Raw genomic sequence first — 18,071 nt, 5'->3', positions numbered from 1 at the left:
GGGTTAGGGGAATGGATAGGATTAGGTTAATATTGAACAATACGGATGCTATAAAAGTAACGGAAAGAATCGGAGACACTATTCTGCACGCATGTTTGCAAAGTTGCTTTGAAATAAAGGTTTTTTTTTTTATTTTAAAAAAATCAGAGACATGGACTTGTGTGCAAAGAATGACAATATAAGCGGGCACGAGTATTTGGTAGGGGAGCCAGTATTATTGAACATCGGCTCCTATATTCTGGAATATTGGCTCTGAGCGGGGAACAGAATATTCCTTCCGTGGGCGAATAAATATTTAGGAAGGGGGGTTGGTGGGAGGGGGGGGACGTTTCGCTCCACATGGCGGTAGCTTCTCCATTGTTGATGCCCACGAAGCTGCCAGCGCCCGGAGCGAGGCGTAGCGGACATCGCGCCCGGACAACATGCTGCCAACATGCCGTCCAACAGCGGAACGGCGGGGGGGGTGGTGGCTATTCTCTGGATGCGGGTGCAGGCAACCCGACTCTCGCGCGCGACTCACAGAATCGGCTTCATCCTCGACATAACCGCGAGGCCCTCGGAGCCGTTCGCCGGGATTAGCGAATTGGGGGGAGGGGGGGCAGCGCTTAATTTGCGAGGCGCGCGCGCCGCTCTAAGCGAACGCGTGGCCGAGACAAAGTCCCGACGGCGGGGGAGTGCGGGGGGAGTATTATTGGGAAGGAGGGGGGGTGCGAGTGGGGGTGGGGGGGGGGGGCGTTGTCCCCCACAGCCCCCGCCGTGCGTGCGTGCGCCGGCCCGTTGCTACGAGCAGTGTTGACACAGCGGCGGCACAGCAGGTGCCCCCCTGTAGCCACAGAGGGAGACTGAAAAAGCACCAGAGCCAGCCGCGGGTCGTCCCCTTGTGCTGGGCCTCACTGCTACGGGGGGGGGGGGGGGGGGCGCTGGCTTTAGCGGCTATTTAGGGTACCAATGGGCTCATTGAAGGACGAGGTCCCCGGCGTTAGTTGGGGCCCGATTCCTGGCCGCGGTTGACATCGGTGCACGAGTCGCATTATCCGAGCACTGGTCTCCGTCATCCACGCTGTTGACTCCCTGCCCCCCCCCCCCCCACCTGTTAGATTAATTAAAGGCACAAAGTCTTACTTTCCCTCCCCTCCCAGCCCAAGACTTGGCTGCTTCTGGAATACAAATACATTTTTTTGTATTTTTTTTTCAACTCACGCTACACATTCGTCATCAACACCGCGGTAAAAGGAAATCGTATGATTGGCAACGTTTTGGAAACGGGGCCCTTCTTCGGAGCACGTAAATCGGAAGGCCGGAGAGCTGGAGTATGACACAAATATGGCCACTATATTCTTGGTTCTTTCGGTAAAGTCACGTAGAAGGGAAATAATAAAATAGTATGTAATTATACTTTTGTTATTTTATTATTTCCCTTCTACGTGACTTTACTGAAAGAACCAAGAATATGAATCCCTGCAGTCGCGAAAGCTTTAAATAAAAAAAGATGGCCACTGTTTCTGAACGGCGTCTTGAGACGATGTTATTTAAATCCTTTATATTAAGTTCACTTGCTTGCTTGCTTGCACGCTTACGACCGTGCAAATCTTTCGGTCGTTTTTTAACCCACTTCCCGTGATCCAATCGAGCTGACATTTTGCACACAGACTCGTTGTGCGTGACAATTTATTTTCGTGAACATTTTTTCCCAAAATTTTACACTTTGTAGGAAAAAATAAATTATATTTAATTACCAATTGCTTAATGGTGGCAGGCAATCATCTGACCCATAGGTGGCAGCCATCTCAAGCCAGAGGACGAGAGGACTCTAGCCGCCACGCTTATAAAGGATTTATAGTGAAAAACTTTGTTTTTACGGGTTAATTTTTTCTTAATTAAAGTTGCAGAGCACAGGCCCAAACGCCCGAACAGCCAAGCGGACAGCAACAAAGAGCACTATTAAAGGTCGACAAATCCCAATTGTACGTTAGTCGACGTACACCACCATGAACCTGGTGCTCATGGAGTGGACAGTGACATCTGATCCGGGCCGGGATGATTCATTTTCATCGACCCCCTGCACTGACGTAATTGACACGGCGTATTGAGGCCTTCATCCAGCAGTGGATGTGTTACGTTTGCGCTACGAACCGCTCCTTCACGCCACTCGCCGCGCGAGCCGAAGCGAGAGACGCCGCGACGGCAACGTGGGTATCGCGCGGTTCGCGTGACTCTCTTTCGAATTGTTCTTCATCACTCGAAGATGTGGAGGAGGGGAAGAAGTGTCAGCGATGCGAAAAGTCGGGGCGTTCATTACGTGACGACTAATTGTGCGTGTGCGCTTGCGTCGGATACGAGCGTGAGTGTGCCGGCTGACGCCCAGCGCGCGTGTGTGTGTGAACACGGCAGCAAAACGGAATCATACCTGAATGCAAATGTGCACCCGGGCACGTGAGCGAGCGAGCGAGCATGCAGATGAGTGAGCGAGCCAGCGAACGAGTGAGCGAGCGAGTGTGTGAGCGAGTGAGTGAGCGAGTGTGTGAGTGAGTGAGCGAGCGAGTGTGTGAGTGAGTGAGTGAGCGAGTGTGTGAGTGAGTGAGCGAGCGAGTGAGCGAGCGTGCGTTTGAGTGTGTGAGTGAGTGAGCGAGCGAGTGAGTGTGTGAGTGAGCGAGCGAGCGAGCGAGCGTGTGAGTGAGTGAGTGTGTGAGTGAGTGAGCGCGCGTGTGAGTGAGTAAGTGAGCGAGCGAGTGAGCGAGCGAGCGAGCGAGCGTGTGAGCGAGTGAGTGTGTGAGTGAGTGAGCGCGCGTGTGAGTGAGTGTGTGAGTGAGTGAGTGAGCGAGCGAGCGAGCGTGCGTGTGAGTGAGTGTGTGAGTGAGTGAGCGAGCGAGCGAGAGAGCGTGCGAGCGAGCGTGTGAGTGAGTGTGTGAGTGAGCGAGCGAGCCAGCGAGCGTGTGAGTGAGTGAGCGAGCCAGCGAGCGTGTGAGTGAGTGAGTGTGTGAGTGAGCGAGCGAGCGTGCGTGTGAGTGAGTGAGTGAGCGAACACGTGCGCATGCGAGTTTATGAGTGAGCGAGCAAGCACGCATAAGTGTGAGCGGTTGCGCGAGCGAGCGAGCGAGCCAGAGAGAGAGAGCGAGCCGTGATGGGGCGTTTGTGGTCGAGCATGCGACGGTAGTAGCATAAAAATATGACGTCTCTCTTCCGGGCGACTCGATGCCATCCACCCGTGAGACAGAGGGTGCAGGGTTTGTTGCATCTCTGGAGTAGTTGCGTGAAAACACCTCCGGTTGGAATCTCCCCCCACGTGACGCTGGCCCCCAGTGAAGCGACGGCTCCAAACGCACGCCAGCATCAGCCCAGCTGGGGCACCTTTATCGGGGACTTAACGAGGGGCCAAGAGGAGATTGTGCTGAAGTTGTTGTTTTTTTGACGCGTCATCAACCCTGTAGCGTGTGACCTTGTTATCAAGAGGGGGGCATACACAACATAAGCGTGGCGGGGGGGGGGCAGGGGGAGGGCACACACGTGACTGAGTGAGCGACGGTGCTGTCCGTTGCCCATCGCGAATTCTGCTCCGGCTTTAGCCCCACACGAGTGAAGGCTGCGACACCCATCACCTAATCCTACTCACATTAGCACCGTTAGATTTTTACTTGACTCTTAAGAATTTAAAAGTGGGGACTGAGCCCTCTGGGGCGGTGGGGGTCCGGGGCGGGTGGGAGGGGGGCTCGACTCCCACCACCACCACCCCCCTCTCTCCACCCAACTGGCGCTACGGGGCTGTCGGTCGTGATGCGGCGATTACAAAACGTCGCTAAGCACGCGGCTTCGAGCTCGCTAATTGCAGCTTCTTTTCATGCCACGCGTGCAGACGTCGTCCGATTCAATGAATGTTTATTTCTCCCCCCCCCCCCCCCACCACCTTGCCCGATTTTGGTGGAGAGCGTCCCGCAGAGAATTTGAGCTCCATTAAAACTCGGGGCCGCCGGCTTTGAGCCGGCGTGCGCCTCGTGAAGAAGTCCCCATGCTTTCTGTTTTTGAGGACTGTGGCAGGGAGAGGGGTCTTCGAAGCCACGATCCACTCCTCCTCATCATCCTCCTCGCGAGGAAGAAGAGAGGGACGCGCGGCCGCATTTGTCTTCCCGCGTGTGCACACAGTGGTAACGCAACCTGGCGCGGTGCGCGTGGAGGGCTCTCGCATTCTGCAGCGCTCGCTCGCGCCCAAACTGTTTTGGAATAAGAACGTGGGCGGCGTTTTAAGGACCTGTTTTGAAGGTCCTTTATTTATTTAGTTATAAGCGCAAAAGCCCCATACAATGCGTAGATTGTTTCTGCGGAGGGGGACAGAAAGCTTAACGGTCCATTTTTTAAACCCGAGGCCAAATAATTTTTAAATATATAACTTGACGTCACCGCAGCGCAAGGTTTTGTAACTTTAAACAAAATCGAGACATTCCGTGGGTCCGGGCAGAGAACAATGTCGCTCGAGTGGATGCACACGGGCGGCCGCTGGGCAAGACTAACAACGGAGCGGCAGCCAAAGGTAGGAGCGCGCCCAATAGGACGGCGGCCCTCCGTGGAGATGGAGCGGTGAGGATCGGCTCACGTGCAACGTGCTAGGCGGATGGCTAACGTCGCAGTTTCGCGAAATGCGGCGGTGGCGGCGGCGTGTTTGGAAGGCCCTCATCCAGCAGTGATGGTAATAATATACCACAGCCGTGGCTGTATATGGCAGCCAGCGTCTAGGAAACTTTGACCTCACGTCTACGCTTCATGACAACAGCAAAAATAATCTCAAAAAAGTCGTCAACAAAAGACGACCGCCTCTCAGAAACGAGGCTATTAAAAGGCAGCGCTCCCATTTGGCGCGGGCTACGTGTGCACCAGCTGCTGCAACAAGAGCGAGCGCAAGCACATTGTCACCACTCATCCCCCTGTGCGCCACGATCTTAACAAGTGGGCTTGAGGGGGCGGCCTCATTGATTCCCCTTTTCACAGACCCACTGAGTACTCTATCTGAGCCTCAAACTTTGAATGGCTCCACCAGTAGTCAAGCCATGGCGCCGCATACAAAGCCGCACCGACTCCCCCCCAGCCCCCCCCCCCCCCAGGAAGAACCTGCGACTCTCTCCCGCACTGGATCGATTTCAGGAGGGAGCCTGTGGCCGTCTCTGTGCCGAGCTCACGAGCCGGGTGCTGTTGTTTTTTTCCTTCCGACGTGGCTCGAATGGCCGTGCGACGCCGAGAGGGTGAGCCCGTATTTTTTTAAATTTAAGTCAACTCACGGCTTTCGCTGACGCCGCGGTGTTAATGGGTTATCGTGACACCTAAATAGGGTCGGCAAGGATCACGCAAACGTCGTCAAACGCCCTGCCTGTGGGCGTCGTGGTGCCCATACCCCTTTCTTGCGAGAGGGCGGTGCGGAGAATGTGGACTCCGTCCATACGGCATAGAGCGTTGGCCCCTCGCAACGAGTGGGGTTTCTCCGGGTGCTCCGGCTTCGTCCCACGTGTACATACTCATGAATTAGCTTGTAACAACTTAATATGTAGAGGACTGCAGAGCTTGTGGGGAGGGGGGTATACCTTACCGTCTGGCTGCTGTCCCGCTTGGCTGTGTTTCCTTGCACCTCTAAACCATTTTATCTCATCGATAGCAAGCAAATTCTTACCGTTATATATATTTTTCCCCTTTTAAGGCCACAGTGTTAATGAATAATGTCTTGAGTTCGTGTTGCTTAGATGTAAGAGTAAGCAGAGCTGTGTCAGAAGTAATAATAATTCATCTCACGCCCAGAGTAATTTAAAGTTAAAAACGCGCGATGATCAAGAACACATTCCATCCCCGTTCATGCCGCAGCAGACTAGAACAGCACACGTAATGGGAAGTGACATTATTTTTACATTAAATTGTGGACACAATGCCACCGTATCACGTTGGTGTATGTGCCAAGCCATCAACGGGTGTAATTGAAATCCGATTGGATATACATAATGTGGGCAGGTGAAATGGTTGAGAATGTGTTTACCCACACAGTACGTCACACTAGCCTATAGTAAGGCTTTCAAACTTACGAATTAGCACGCAAAAAATAAATACTCAAACATTATTAAATGAACAAAATACAAATAAATATCAGAGGTCGATTCTGTCTTTCCATCTTCATGTACAACGATGTAAAGGCGTAGGCCTGCAATTGCTTTCTCACGCTGCCGCGAGCGCCAGAGCGTGCTTGGCCTACTCTTCTGCGCTGGAAGAGGTGGGATGAGCCCACACTTTAACCCCACCACGTGCGAATTTACACTGCAGGGTGCACAGACGTGAGGGGTGGGGGGGCAGGGAGAGATTTAACAAAGTAAACTCAACTATATTTCGATTTAAAGCTTTCGTGACTGCAGGGATTCATCTTCTTGGTTCTTTCGGTAAAGTCACGTAGAATGGAAATAATAAAATAATACTTATTAAAACATAATAAAATAATTCTCACGACGTTTCGGCCACAACGCAAGCAGCCATCCTCAGGTGGAGAACAGGTCTGTCGAGAAGACAGAGTCTGAATGACAAACCCCAGGCTTGGAGCGACTATTTAAGCTTAGAGTCAACTATTTTGTTTTGTACCAGGTAAGGCCTATTGAGCTATGATGTAGCTCGTTTTTCAGAAGTGACCTGGCCACGAATGATAGCTCAACGAAGTGGCTTATCACGTGGACATTTATAGCAGCAGCCAAATACTCTGAACGCCGAGGAGGAGAATCCGCCCATCATTACACTCCGGCAGCTAAACGGGAGGAACATTCAGGCGCGCGTCATCACGGGAGGAACATTCACGCGCGCTCATCACAGCGAGCGCCCGACACTTTTTTGACGGCAGATTTAAAGCGGCGCTAACGGCCGCCACCATATACCAACACACCGCACCCCGCACACCGCATCCCGCACCCCAACGGGAAGAGGCACGGGAGCTGCCTCAGCCGAAGTCGACGGCGGCGGCAGCGACGGGATCCGTCTCGCCACTCAATTACGGAGCTTACGAAGCCGCGCGATTTTGGGGGATATATCGTGCCCCAGATAATTATTTTGCCACTGAGCTCCTCGCTAAAGCCGCGACGTTATTCTGGTTGACGCGTCTCTCGCCCGGGTCTGGAGAAAATAGCTTTCTCTGCAATGAGATCCCCGGGTCACTGTAAGCGCGAACGCCGCTCTCGCTCGGAGCCAGCGAGACGCGTACAGTTGCCGCAGAGCTCCTTGTTTTAACTCGATTTCACCGCTCTCACGTGTCGCCGCTGATGTGTACGCGCAGGTGGAAAAGGAAGCAGCGCGTCTGGCGCCGCGGGGTTAACGCACTTAGCGTGCGCACGGCGCAACAAACTTGACCCCGTGCCGCCGGAACGGCGCGGTTTTCGGTGAACGCGCGGGGAGAATCTCGAGTCGATCGTTTACATCGACACGAGGCCGTCGGACGATAACCGATGGAGTTTTGTTGGTGATGCTGTGTTTTAAACGGCCGCAACTGGATGCTTGGCAGGGCTCGTTCGGTCAGCGCTCGTTTGCTACGTTCGGCACAGTCGCCGGGTCTAGCCGGCGACAAGGTTGTGAGATTTTTTTTTATATAAACTGGCAGACACTGTCTCCTTCACAGCTCCGTGTCCACGTAAACAAAAATGAAAGTATTTCTTAGCAAACCCATCAGCCGCACGGCATTCTGGGAGTGCGTAATTTCAGCGCCGTTGTTTCAGGACAAGCAAAACTCTGGACCGGTTTTGGCGCACAGTGTCTCATCAGCAGAGTCGGGCTTGTAAGACTAAACCCGGTCCAGAGTTGTACTTGTCTTCACACAATGCCGCTAAAATTAGGCTGTGCAGCTGATGGGTTGTGTAAAGAAATATTTTCTTTTTTACGTGGAGAGACGGATATACAGTATTGTATTATTTAAATTCTCCTCTTGTGGGATTTCAGTCCAGTCGCAGTCTGTGGATCTCGTGCCGCCGTGCTCGTAGGCGAGCCGACTAAACGTTTATTAATGTCGGCGTGAGGGACACGAAATTCTGCCACCGATCTGACATCATCGGCTCAGCCAATCGGTGTATCCGGTACATCTTTGTATACACATACAGTGTGCGTAGATATACACACACACACCCATAGCCAATTAACATGCTCGGTCTTCCTCGGTGCACTGCAGTCTCTGATAAAGCGACTCAATTATCCTGAGTGTGTGTCTTCACTCGGACCCGTTAGTTTCATGTCGTCACGCTTCGGTCGTTGGTGGACAGCAGACGTAGCCATCGGTCACGTTTGACGATTCATTCATCAAGCATGATGATGATGATAATGATTAAAGATGATGATTGAAAGACCCAACGCAGAAGATCCCTCGGGTTTGATCTTCCACGAAGCTCATGGTCCACCCTAAACCATATCCGCTGCACCCCAACCATGGCAGTCGATACGGATACCTCGTGCACAAATGGAAAATTAAAAACTCTCCAGTCGTGTGTGACTGTGGGCATCCAGAACAGACCGAACAACTTATATGAGGACGCAATGCCCGATCCACAAATACGGAGACATCGTGGCGATGCACTCCGCTGCTCTTGGTGCGGTTATCTGACTTGACCACCTAAATGTGAAATTGTAGTTGATGCTCTGCATTTAAATCAGCAGCCGCACGAAAGAGGAAGATGATTCATACACTCTCAAGTCATCGCTGATTCAAGCTTTGTGAAAAAATAATCTGCTACTTTTGCTAATGAATGTGGCGAATTTCAAAAACGAAAATATTATTTGTTTTAAAAGATACCCGAGTACGAACCGTTTGTCACACTTTCAGGTCGTATCTTCCGCACCGTTGTGAAATTTGCCCGTTTGGTTTGTTTGTATCAGCAGCTAGCACCGACTCAGTACGCAGATCTCAGTGAAGTATAAAACACGCGCACCGTTTCAGTGATATTCACACAGACAGTTTCGCTTCATTCCGAACAAAAAGTTAGCAAGATTGCTTCTTTTTTTTAAAGCTGTCCACAGCTGCACATTTTTGCTAATATTTCAAGGACAGCGAGTCCGTTCAAAAAGCGTCATGCAGATGCCTGCGTTTATTTATTTGTTCGTATCTTTCCCCCCCCCCCTCCCCTCCCATGTTTATCAATAACAAAGGGGACGCGGCGGTCGTAAAGTGACATTCCGTTATTCCAAGAAGCGCCGTTGTTTGTGTTGGCCTTCTCGCGAGGGTCTCGGTCCATCTGCCGGAAGCTCGGGACACACGGGGCCACGATGACATTGCTCTCAGCGGTTCTGAACTCGTGGGTCATGTCCCTGAAAGCCTTTTTGTGTGTACGCGTGTACCTTGAAGTTCATTCCCATCGTACCGAGCCAACCGTGATTAGCCAATCTTGATTTGAAGCTTTGGTGACTGCAGGAATCCATACTCTTTGGTTCTTTCGGTAAAGCCACGTGGGTAGAAAATAATAATAGATCACGACGGTGAAGACGGTCGCTTGTTGTTGCGATCGAAACGTCGCGAGCTATTATGTTTTCTACCCACGTGACTTTACCGAAAGAACCAAAGGGTATGTGCGATTAGCCTGTTGGTTGCTGTGGTGGCTGGGATGGTGGGCGGGGGGTGGGGGTGGTTAGGCAGGGGTGTAGATGGCGAGGGGGCATAGGCTGCGACATGGATACTGTGCGGGATAAATATGGAACGTGCACGCGTGAGAGTTGCGGTGCCGCGTCGCGACATCAAAGAACGCCGATGTGAAACACGCGCCCGACCGGCGACCTCTGACCTGCAAGTCCAGCAGTGTGCTCGCGGCTCCATCGTATAGGCCTTGTCTCAAATGCGCTGTCCATGAAGTTTCCAGTTGGAGGCCGGGTGGGCACGGGGTGGGTGCGTGGGGGATGGGGGCGCGGAGTGACTCGGATCAAGCCTTTATCTTTGTATCTGAGAAGAGGAGCGGCGCCCTCCGCTCATTTCCCTTTGAACCAAACGTCCGCAGGTGGTGCTCTGCAATGTCTCCCCTCGTCAACGGAGGCAGGCTTCGTATTCTTTCGTAATTCTACCGATGGAGACTACACTTTCACATACAGGTGGTCAAGGCAGATAACCGGCGTCAGGAGCTGCAGCGGAGTGTCTCGCCGTGATGCCTCCTCCTTCGCATTTGCGTCGTCATACAAGTTGTACGGTCCGTCGTGGATGGCCGCAGACAGTCGCACACTTAGAGAGTTTAACACGTGGAGATTTTTTTTTTATTTTTACAACGGGGGGGGGGGGGGGGGGGGGGGGGCGGCTAGTGGTTGCGTACAGGAAGAAGGTCGCCCTTCGCCAACTAAAGTCCGGTGTTGCCACTACGGGGGGGGGCGGGTGGAAGCAGCGACCTCAGCAGCGCCGGCGCGTGACCACGGCAGAGGGAGATTCGGCATTCACAGATGGGCGGCCCGAACGCGCCGGGAGCTGACGATGTACGTTTTTTGTATTTCTCCATCGCACGCTTGTGCCCCAGGGGGTTCATTTTATCCACGTCCGTCCCGGGTTGGGCCACCAGGAAAATATTGCCACAGCCGGCTTGCCACATCCACCACCGTACCCATACTCCTGGTGGCTGTGGCCGCTACTTAAGTCGGTCGGCGTGCAATCTGACCCAGCTTCTATCGGCGGGACCCCTGAAACATCCGGTGGGGAATGAAGGCACCCCCCCCCCCCCCGCGTTAGCACGCGCAGAGGTCGCAGAGAAATTGAGCAAACGAACGCGTTAAAGTCTTCTTTGGCGGCCGAGTGGATCCACAACAATTATTTGCCAACGAATCAGTCCAAGGGTATTAGTGTTGAATTGTCTTGTGTTGCATCAAGGAGTATCGCCAGTGATGCTACAATATGAAGTTACGCCAACGGTGTCCTGTCTTTTGACAGCTACTATATTTCATCACGTGCTGCATTTAATCATCATTATTTGCATCATTAGTTCCTGGCACTTTCTTAATCTATTGCTGAATGAAGGCTTCCTCCCCCCACGCCGTGTCAGGCCAGGTCCACCAAACTGATGTCAAACACAGGTCGCCAAGGTTCAAGGTTCAATGTGCTAACCACTGCGCAACAACCGCTCCTCCACTGTAGATTCGACTGCTAATGTTTACAGAGGGCGGCAGCGCGTGGGATCAAGACTCGTGAATTCACAGATGTCCCATTGAAATGACAGAGACAGTCCGACAAAAAAATAAGGTGACCAATGATCCACCCGAAACCGATGACGATCACGGGAAGTGCCGTCATGCCGATGGCGTTACGCCGGCGGCGCGTTTTCACCCCCATTCACAAGTGGCGGCACTTTTGTTTCGCATGAAGACGCGCTTAATTATAATTTACCAGTAATTGATTTGGCAATTTTTTCTCTCCAAAATTGCCCTGGAAAATTTTTTTTTTTTAAGTACAAAACTCATTCCTAATGCGCGCACACCCTAAGCTGTGAAAATACTTTAAATGCTTAAAGTTACACCCCGTGATTTAAACCAGGTCCTCCAGTGTAGCGAGCTGATGGTCTCGGCTCACCGATGACAAAACGGATGCATCACACGAAAAAAACCCTCGGCACCTTAACGTGGCTGCGTTCCAGCTGTGCGAATTCAAGCGTCGGTTTGACTCTGACACAACGAGAGCCTTGCACTCTCGTGTTGCGGCGCGAGTGGGCAAGTCCTGGCCCTCTTCTGTGTGGACCAGAGGCCACTTAAAATGATTCCAGAGCTTCTCTGCACCCATGCCGGTTTTTTGTTTTTGTTTTACCGAGGCACAAAACTTTACGTATCACTGCGATATATCCGTTTCCTTAGGCCCCGTCTCCAACGTGAAGGGCTTGCACTGCTATTGGAGAGATCCGAGTGGGATACACGACACGTGTTTGGTGAATGTAACTTAGATGCAAAACAACAGAAATGTATCCTCGGCTATCGTCTCGTCGATCTATAGTTTTACCCAGAGAAATATTTTTTTCCCCCGCGCGGTATGTGTCCGTGTGTTTTTTTTTTTTTACAAATGGGTTCTGATTGCTTTCGTATCCCATCTTGAGCCTTCGTAATTCTCCACTCGGCGAGCTGAAAGCTTTTTTGGTTTGTGCGTGGGAACGGTGTTCTCTGAAAGCATCGAGGAGGTGGGTGATTAACCCTCTCGTTCATGAATGATTTAAATAAAATGTAAAAAAAAATTGTATTTATTATTATTTTAAGTTAAAAAAATTAGGAATCAAAGGAAACTTCTCCTCTAAAATGTTGAAATGAAAATCATATAATTCCACAGCAATCCTTTATATTTTATATCTGTATATAAAAAACACGTTTTTTGTTTTAGTTCATCAGTATTATTATCAAGCAGCATTTGTTTAAGTAAGCAAGCAACCCCTAAACCGGTTTTGACTTTCTGGGCCTCATAAGCAGAGTCAGGCTCATTAAACAAACGCTTCTTGACTTAACAGATGTCATTGGCAAGAGCATCCCGTTCACGTACACAAACTGATTATGCGCTGCCGTGGGTAAAGCGCGTAAAAGCAGAGATTAGTTATGTGCCCACACATAAACAAGCCATACATTTTAGCCGATCAGCCCATTGGCTTTTCAGACATATAAATATCAGAGCAGTCCACCGCAGCGGTTGACACACTGCACGAGTGTCAATAAATCACAGCGGGGGGAGGAGGGGAGGTGGCTGAGTGAATACTGCGCTGTGTCTGAGCCCCCCTGAGTCAGCTCCACCGAGTCGGCACCGCTCGGCTAATTTCTGGCTCGCGTTAGACACGGAATCAGGTTTCACTTTGTATTCTGCCACAACGCTCCCGATCGCTAAATGACCGCACAACAATAACAACAGCGACAACAGCAGCAACATAAAAAACGACAAAAAGCATCATTGTCCACGCGTGTAAATTGACAGCAAATACACATTAAAAAGGTCCCTTTAAAGCACGTTGGAAGTGGGCACCTAATTGCTGGGGGAGCCGGCCTGGCAATCGGATGACGGCGATGATGATGATGATGGTGGTGATCACGATAATAGCCGGGCGTGTGTGGGTGGGCACCAGGAGCACGCGGAGTTGCCGGCCGTGATTCCGTGACGCGCCGCGATTCCCAGCGTCGTCGTCGTGGTGGCATCGGTAGCGTCTGTCGGGCACCGGTGAAAGGAGACCTCCATATCTCATCGGATTCCTCCAGTCTCATTTAAAGATTCCGATTCTGTTGCGGCGGCATCGTGGCGAGAGAGGGGTCAGGAGTGGACCCCCTGGCACGCGGCAGCATAGAGGCGTTTCTGTCCAAACGAGCGGTTCGACCATGAGGCACAGATCAAGGGTCGGCAAACAAAAATAACACGGAGAGATACAAAAAAAAAATCCGAATTCTGTAAAAATACTCAAAATGAAACTCGATGTTGCAAGAGCCGCTATGCACGTGAATGACGCCACGAGGCGGTGCTTAAAGAGCCGCAGGTTGCTGACCCCTGGGCCCAGACCATATCGTTTCGTTGGTCAGTACTACCTGGGCATTGGGAAACTAAAGTTGTATCGACATCTTTAAGTCGCCAATAAAAGCGAATGATGATTTGTGATTGAATTTTTGGGTTAGGCCACGTCAACGATCGGGCCCTGAAAATCACTTGTGAATCATCGCAATATTGGCCGCGAATCCATACATGTGAAGTGAATGAAATCAACAACGTTATTACAATATATTCTTAGGTTTTTTCGGTAAAGTCACGTAGGTAAAATGTTTAAATTAATATTAATAAAAGTAAAATAAAATAAAAATAAAATAAAAATCACGACGTTTCGGAGGCAACACAAGTCTCCGTCATCAGGTGGGACCGTCACAGTCAGATTTGCTGCAAATCTGGCTGTGACCTTGGTATTTTATTTTACTTTTATTAATTTTAATGTTTTACCTACGTGACTTTACCGAAAAAACCTAAGAATATGAATCCTTGCAGTCACGAAAGCTTCAAATCTAGAAGTTATTACAATATGCTTTATTTAACCAAGGAGATTAAATTATATAGACCCATCGAGATCATGGAAACATTGCCTCTGTTGCAATGGCAGCCTTGATTTGCATCGTTATTTTATGCATACCGAATGATTAAAAAAAAATATTTTTACGTAACATCTAACGATAATTTAATACACAATACATGTGCGTTTTATCACGTCATCCACTTTTTGTGTCGATGCCCATCGTGACGTCCGACATTCCGCTGCACGTACCGGGATCTCCTCTGGGATCCGGATTGAACAACTGAAGTGGCTCCCAGGATGTACACTGGAGGAACGCCAAGCAACACGCAACACAACTAGAAAACAAACCGAGCAGCTGTCCGGCACAATCGTGAAAAAACGAACGCAGTAGCGTCATTTTTTTCTTCCAATATTCGGAAGTCACTAGAGCTATGCACGTTTGAAAAAACGAATTTCTTTAGAACTGCTCTTTGTGTTTAGGTTGTTGTCCTTCCACCGTACCAGTTGGCTACGTACGGTGCGAAAGAAGTTCAACACACATCCATAATGCTCAACAGTAGAAGGCTGGCGATTAGGCTCATGGCAAGCTGTAGCTGCCATTCATGATGACGTCTGTCCGCGCCCGGGCAAACGTTCCGCCTATGCTCAGATTAATCCGCGATTAGACTTTAAACAATGCCCAGGCAAGGCCAGGGGCTTAATTTCTCATTGAACATTTTCTGTGTCACCGGTAGACTGGAATGGAGTGGCACGTGACTGGTAGTAGCCACAGCCCTAGTGAGAGCTATACGTACGTATGCTTTGTGTATATGAACATCTAAAATGGGATTTCTTTTTTTACACTGTTTTAGATTGTTTTTTGAGCACTGGTGTTTTTTTGTATCCTATTTGCAGTGAGTTCTGACGTGGATTGCATGTCAATAATTTGTGGATTATTTGCTCTGGTTAGTTTGCACATTCCCTCCACCCTGCATTGTGCTGTAACTGCTGCCACTGTCTTGGGCTGTGAACTATGAATCTCTGTGTAACTTTATGGATCTCTATGTAACTATATGGATCTTTTTTTTAAATATAAGGATCTCTATTAACCTCTGGATCCCTATATAACTCAATGTAACTCAATTGATCTCTATGTAACTCTATGTAACTCTGCAGATCACTATGAAACTCAATGGATGTCTATGTACCTCTATAGATCTTTCTGTAGCGTAATAGATGTCTACGGAACTTTATGGATCTCTATGCAACTCTCTGTAGCTCAATGGATTAATATGCAACTCTATGTATCTCTCTGTAACTCAATGAATTTCTATGCAACTCTGTGGATCTTTATGCCACCCTACGTCACTGCAATGTCCTGTAACTGCCACCACGGCCGACGGCCTTGGGTTGAGTTCGTCCGTGTAACAGAGCTGCTTAAACTCAATGGGGCCTCGCCAGCTGAAATAATAATAAGGCCGGAGTCTTGACAAAACAGCGCACGGTCGCTTTCAGTCGCTGCACGGTATTTTCATTTGCTAAGCCGCGTCGTCCGCTGGAAGCAAATGCGATTTCTCACTTGAATGTGGCGGGAATAGGCTCGCGTGTCTTAAGACGTAAATGTGATTGAGGCTGGAACAATGGGGCTATTGTTGCTGCATTCAACAGTGGCTGGGCGGTGCACTGAAGCGTTTGGGTCGGTGAAAAGCATCCCGTGTGGCCATTCTCGCCGTGCACTTCAGTGCCACACAGAGCCACCCTTTAAATCATTCATCCTCTGATTTTATTTTTACGAAACATCGCCAGCATCAGCAGCAGCAGAAAAATGACAGTGCCAGGATGTTATGTTAAGTTTAGAGTGCATGATTAAAACACGTTCTTTATTCAATGTATGTATGTTGAACATCTTTCGCACCGTACACAGCCGACCGCGCTATGGATATATAATAAATAACACAAACATGTTATTATTATTATAAATCACGAGCATGTTATTTATTATAAATTACAAATAAATAACATGTCCGCGATGTGGGTGGGTGGCTCAGGAGTCAGAAGCACCAAGCCGGCTCCTGCTGTGATGCTGGTGATGTGGTTCAGCGGGGTTCTCAAGTGCAGCGGAGTTGATGGTCCCAGTCCGGTCACCAAAAAGCAAAAACAAAATAAATAAAAAATGCCCGTAAATGTCGTCGCATTCAATGTGGGTGTGCGTGTAATTTGGAGAAAAATGTATTACAGCTCTGAGAGATGAAATTCACAATTTTTGGGGAAGGCCTCATCCAGCAGTGGATCGACAGAATTGGCCCCAACTGAGCAACTGTTTATCGTGCTCCACTGCAGTGTTCGTTGAGGCGTTGCCCCCCATCGTGCGTGCGGGTTTTTCTTCGGGAGCTCCAGTTTCCCCCCACGCGTAAACACGATTGGCCAATTAACACCTTCACATATCGAGGACTGCAGAGCTTGGGCAACTGTTGTCGCCGGCTGGGCACGTGACTGCCTTCCCACCTGCCTGTGGTTCCGCGTGCCTCCGATTAATTCCCGGTCGTGGGAGAGCGAGTGAACCACTGTGCGGGCTACAAGTCGAAATTATTATAATAATACACCATGTAGGACATCAGGGTTTCATCACTGCTGACACGTTGTTGTCGTCTGGGCTGTGACCTCCAGACGTATCGGTGGACGGCGCGGTGGCCAACGTGGAGGAGGAAGAGGAGGTGGTGCAGTGCACCGTCGCGGTGCCGGTGTCCCTGGAGGTGACCGTCAGGAACCACAGCGGCGGCGCCGTGGGGCCCCTGTCGCTGTCCATGGTGCTGGGTGACGGCACGCGGCACCCCGAGGAGGAGGAGGAGGCGGCGATGATCGCCCGGCTTGGCGCCAGCGTGGCGCTCGTACCGCAGGTGGAGTGGGGGGGGGGGCACCGCAACGCCGCCCGCACCGGTATCGTCCTGCCCGACTCACCGGCCGCTCGTCAAGCCAACACGCGGACGAGGGCCTCACCCCACGCCGTGTCGTTGGTCACGTGGGGTGTTTTTGGCCGTACTTGACCGTGCTGCCCATTGCCCGTTTGTGTGAATGAACCAGCGCCAGAGCCGGTTCAGATGGCTCCGATGTTGCCAGTGGGCGAGAATCGAGCCCGGGTCACTGGGTTCAGAGTACGGTGCGCTAACCACTGCGCCAGCACTCAACCTCCGGGTAGATTATAACAACAACGATGATTATAATGATCGTGAAGTATTAATCCAGGAAAGACTCAAAGAGCGTTTCGAGAGGGCCCTACAATGGAAAGTTTGGGAAAACCTACACGTGCGAAGGGGTAACAATATCCCCGTTCAGATGGAAACAGATGGAGATTAGTCGACTTGCCGTATCTTGGCTCCTGACGAGTCAGGATACGGCACCTTGACGCCCACGGGAAAGTATGTATGTTGAACTTCTGTCACACCGTACGTAGCTAACCGTGCTAATCGGAGGTGCGGCGAAGGACAACAACCTAAACTCAAAAAGCAGTTCTGAGGAAATGAGTTTTCAGTCTCGAAAGGGAGTTGTCCATGTCCACGTGATCCGCCAACCCTGGCCTCGGGAGTGGCGGTACCTCCGGCGTGCGCCGTCGCGCCCACCTCTAGAGGAATCGATGGGGGCGCGACGACTCCGATGGTGACGGCGACGACAACACGACCCAGAAAAGTGGCCGTCCATCGCTGCCGTTTTTTGTGTTTTTTGCTGCACAAAGGCGACGCGATGGGCCCCAGCACTCCGTGTCCCGCCACGTGGCACCGGCTCAATGTGTCCCCAATCACCGGGGGCCAGCAACTGTCTTGCTGGCCTGATTGGCCGCCTTGTCCTTTCAAGATTGAAGAGCGAAGCGAGATGAGTCGAGGTGCCGCGTGTGTCAATGGGGCACCGGGGGAGAGTGGAGGGGCACGGGGCTTAGAGAGTTCAAGCCGCGGTCACGAGGTGCCTCTGTGCTTGCACTCCCACGGCTTTGCTCTTGCAAGCGAGTTTTTTTTGCACGAGCATTTTATACGTTACGCATTTTGTGTACGCATCGTTTTAATTGCACTGTGGGTGTCGTCAAGTCACGAAACAAAGGAAGCGTTTGGAAGTGTCGCAAAGCGGCGCAGACTTCCGTGT

At 50.8% G+C, this 18,071-nt stretch overlaps 1 protein-coding gene across 2 annotated transcripts in view; it reads left to right on the top strand.

Moving 5' to 3' along the window:
- Positions 1–18,071, top strand: part of LOC133352997 (trafficking protein particle complex subunit 9-like) — a 108,701-nt gene that overhangs the window by 87,180 nt on the left and 3,450 nt on the right. For both annotated transcript variants that reach the window (XM_061569059.1, XM_061569058.1), the window contains exon 21: positions 16,608–16,837. In XM_061569059.1, coding sequence (XP_061425043.1) covers positions 16,608–16,837 — 230 coding nt within the window. The remainder of the gene's footprint in view (positions 1–16,607; positions 16,838–18,071) is intronic.

The sequence above is a fragment of the Lethenteron reissneri genome, chromosome 42, assembly GCF_015708825.2.
Source record: "Lethenteron reissneri isolate LAM-NWPU_2019-01 chromosome 42, ASM1570882v1, whole genome shotgun sequence".
NCBI classification, from domain to species: domain Eukaryota; kingdom Metazoa; phylum Chordata; class Hyperoartia; order Petromyzontiformes; family Petromyzontidae; genus Lethenteron; species Lethenteron reissneri.
Note: the sequence above shows the minus strand (reverse complement) of the source record. Positions and strands in the feature narration are given on the sequence as shown.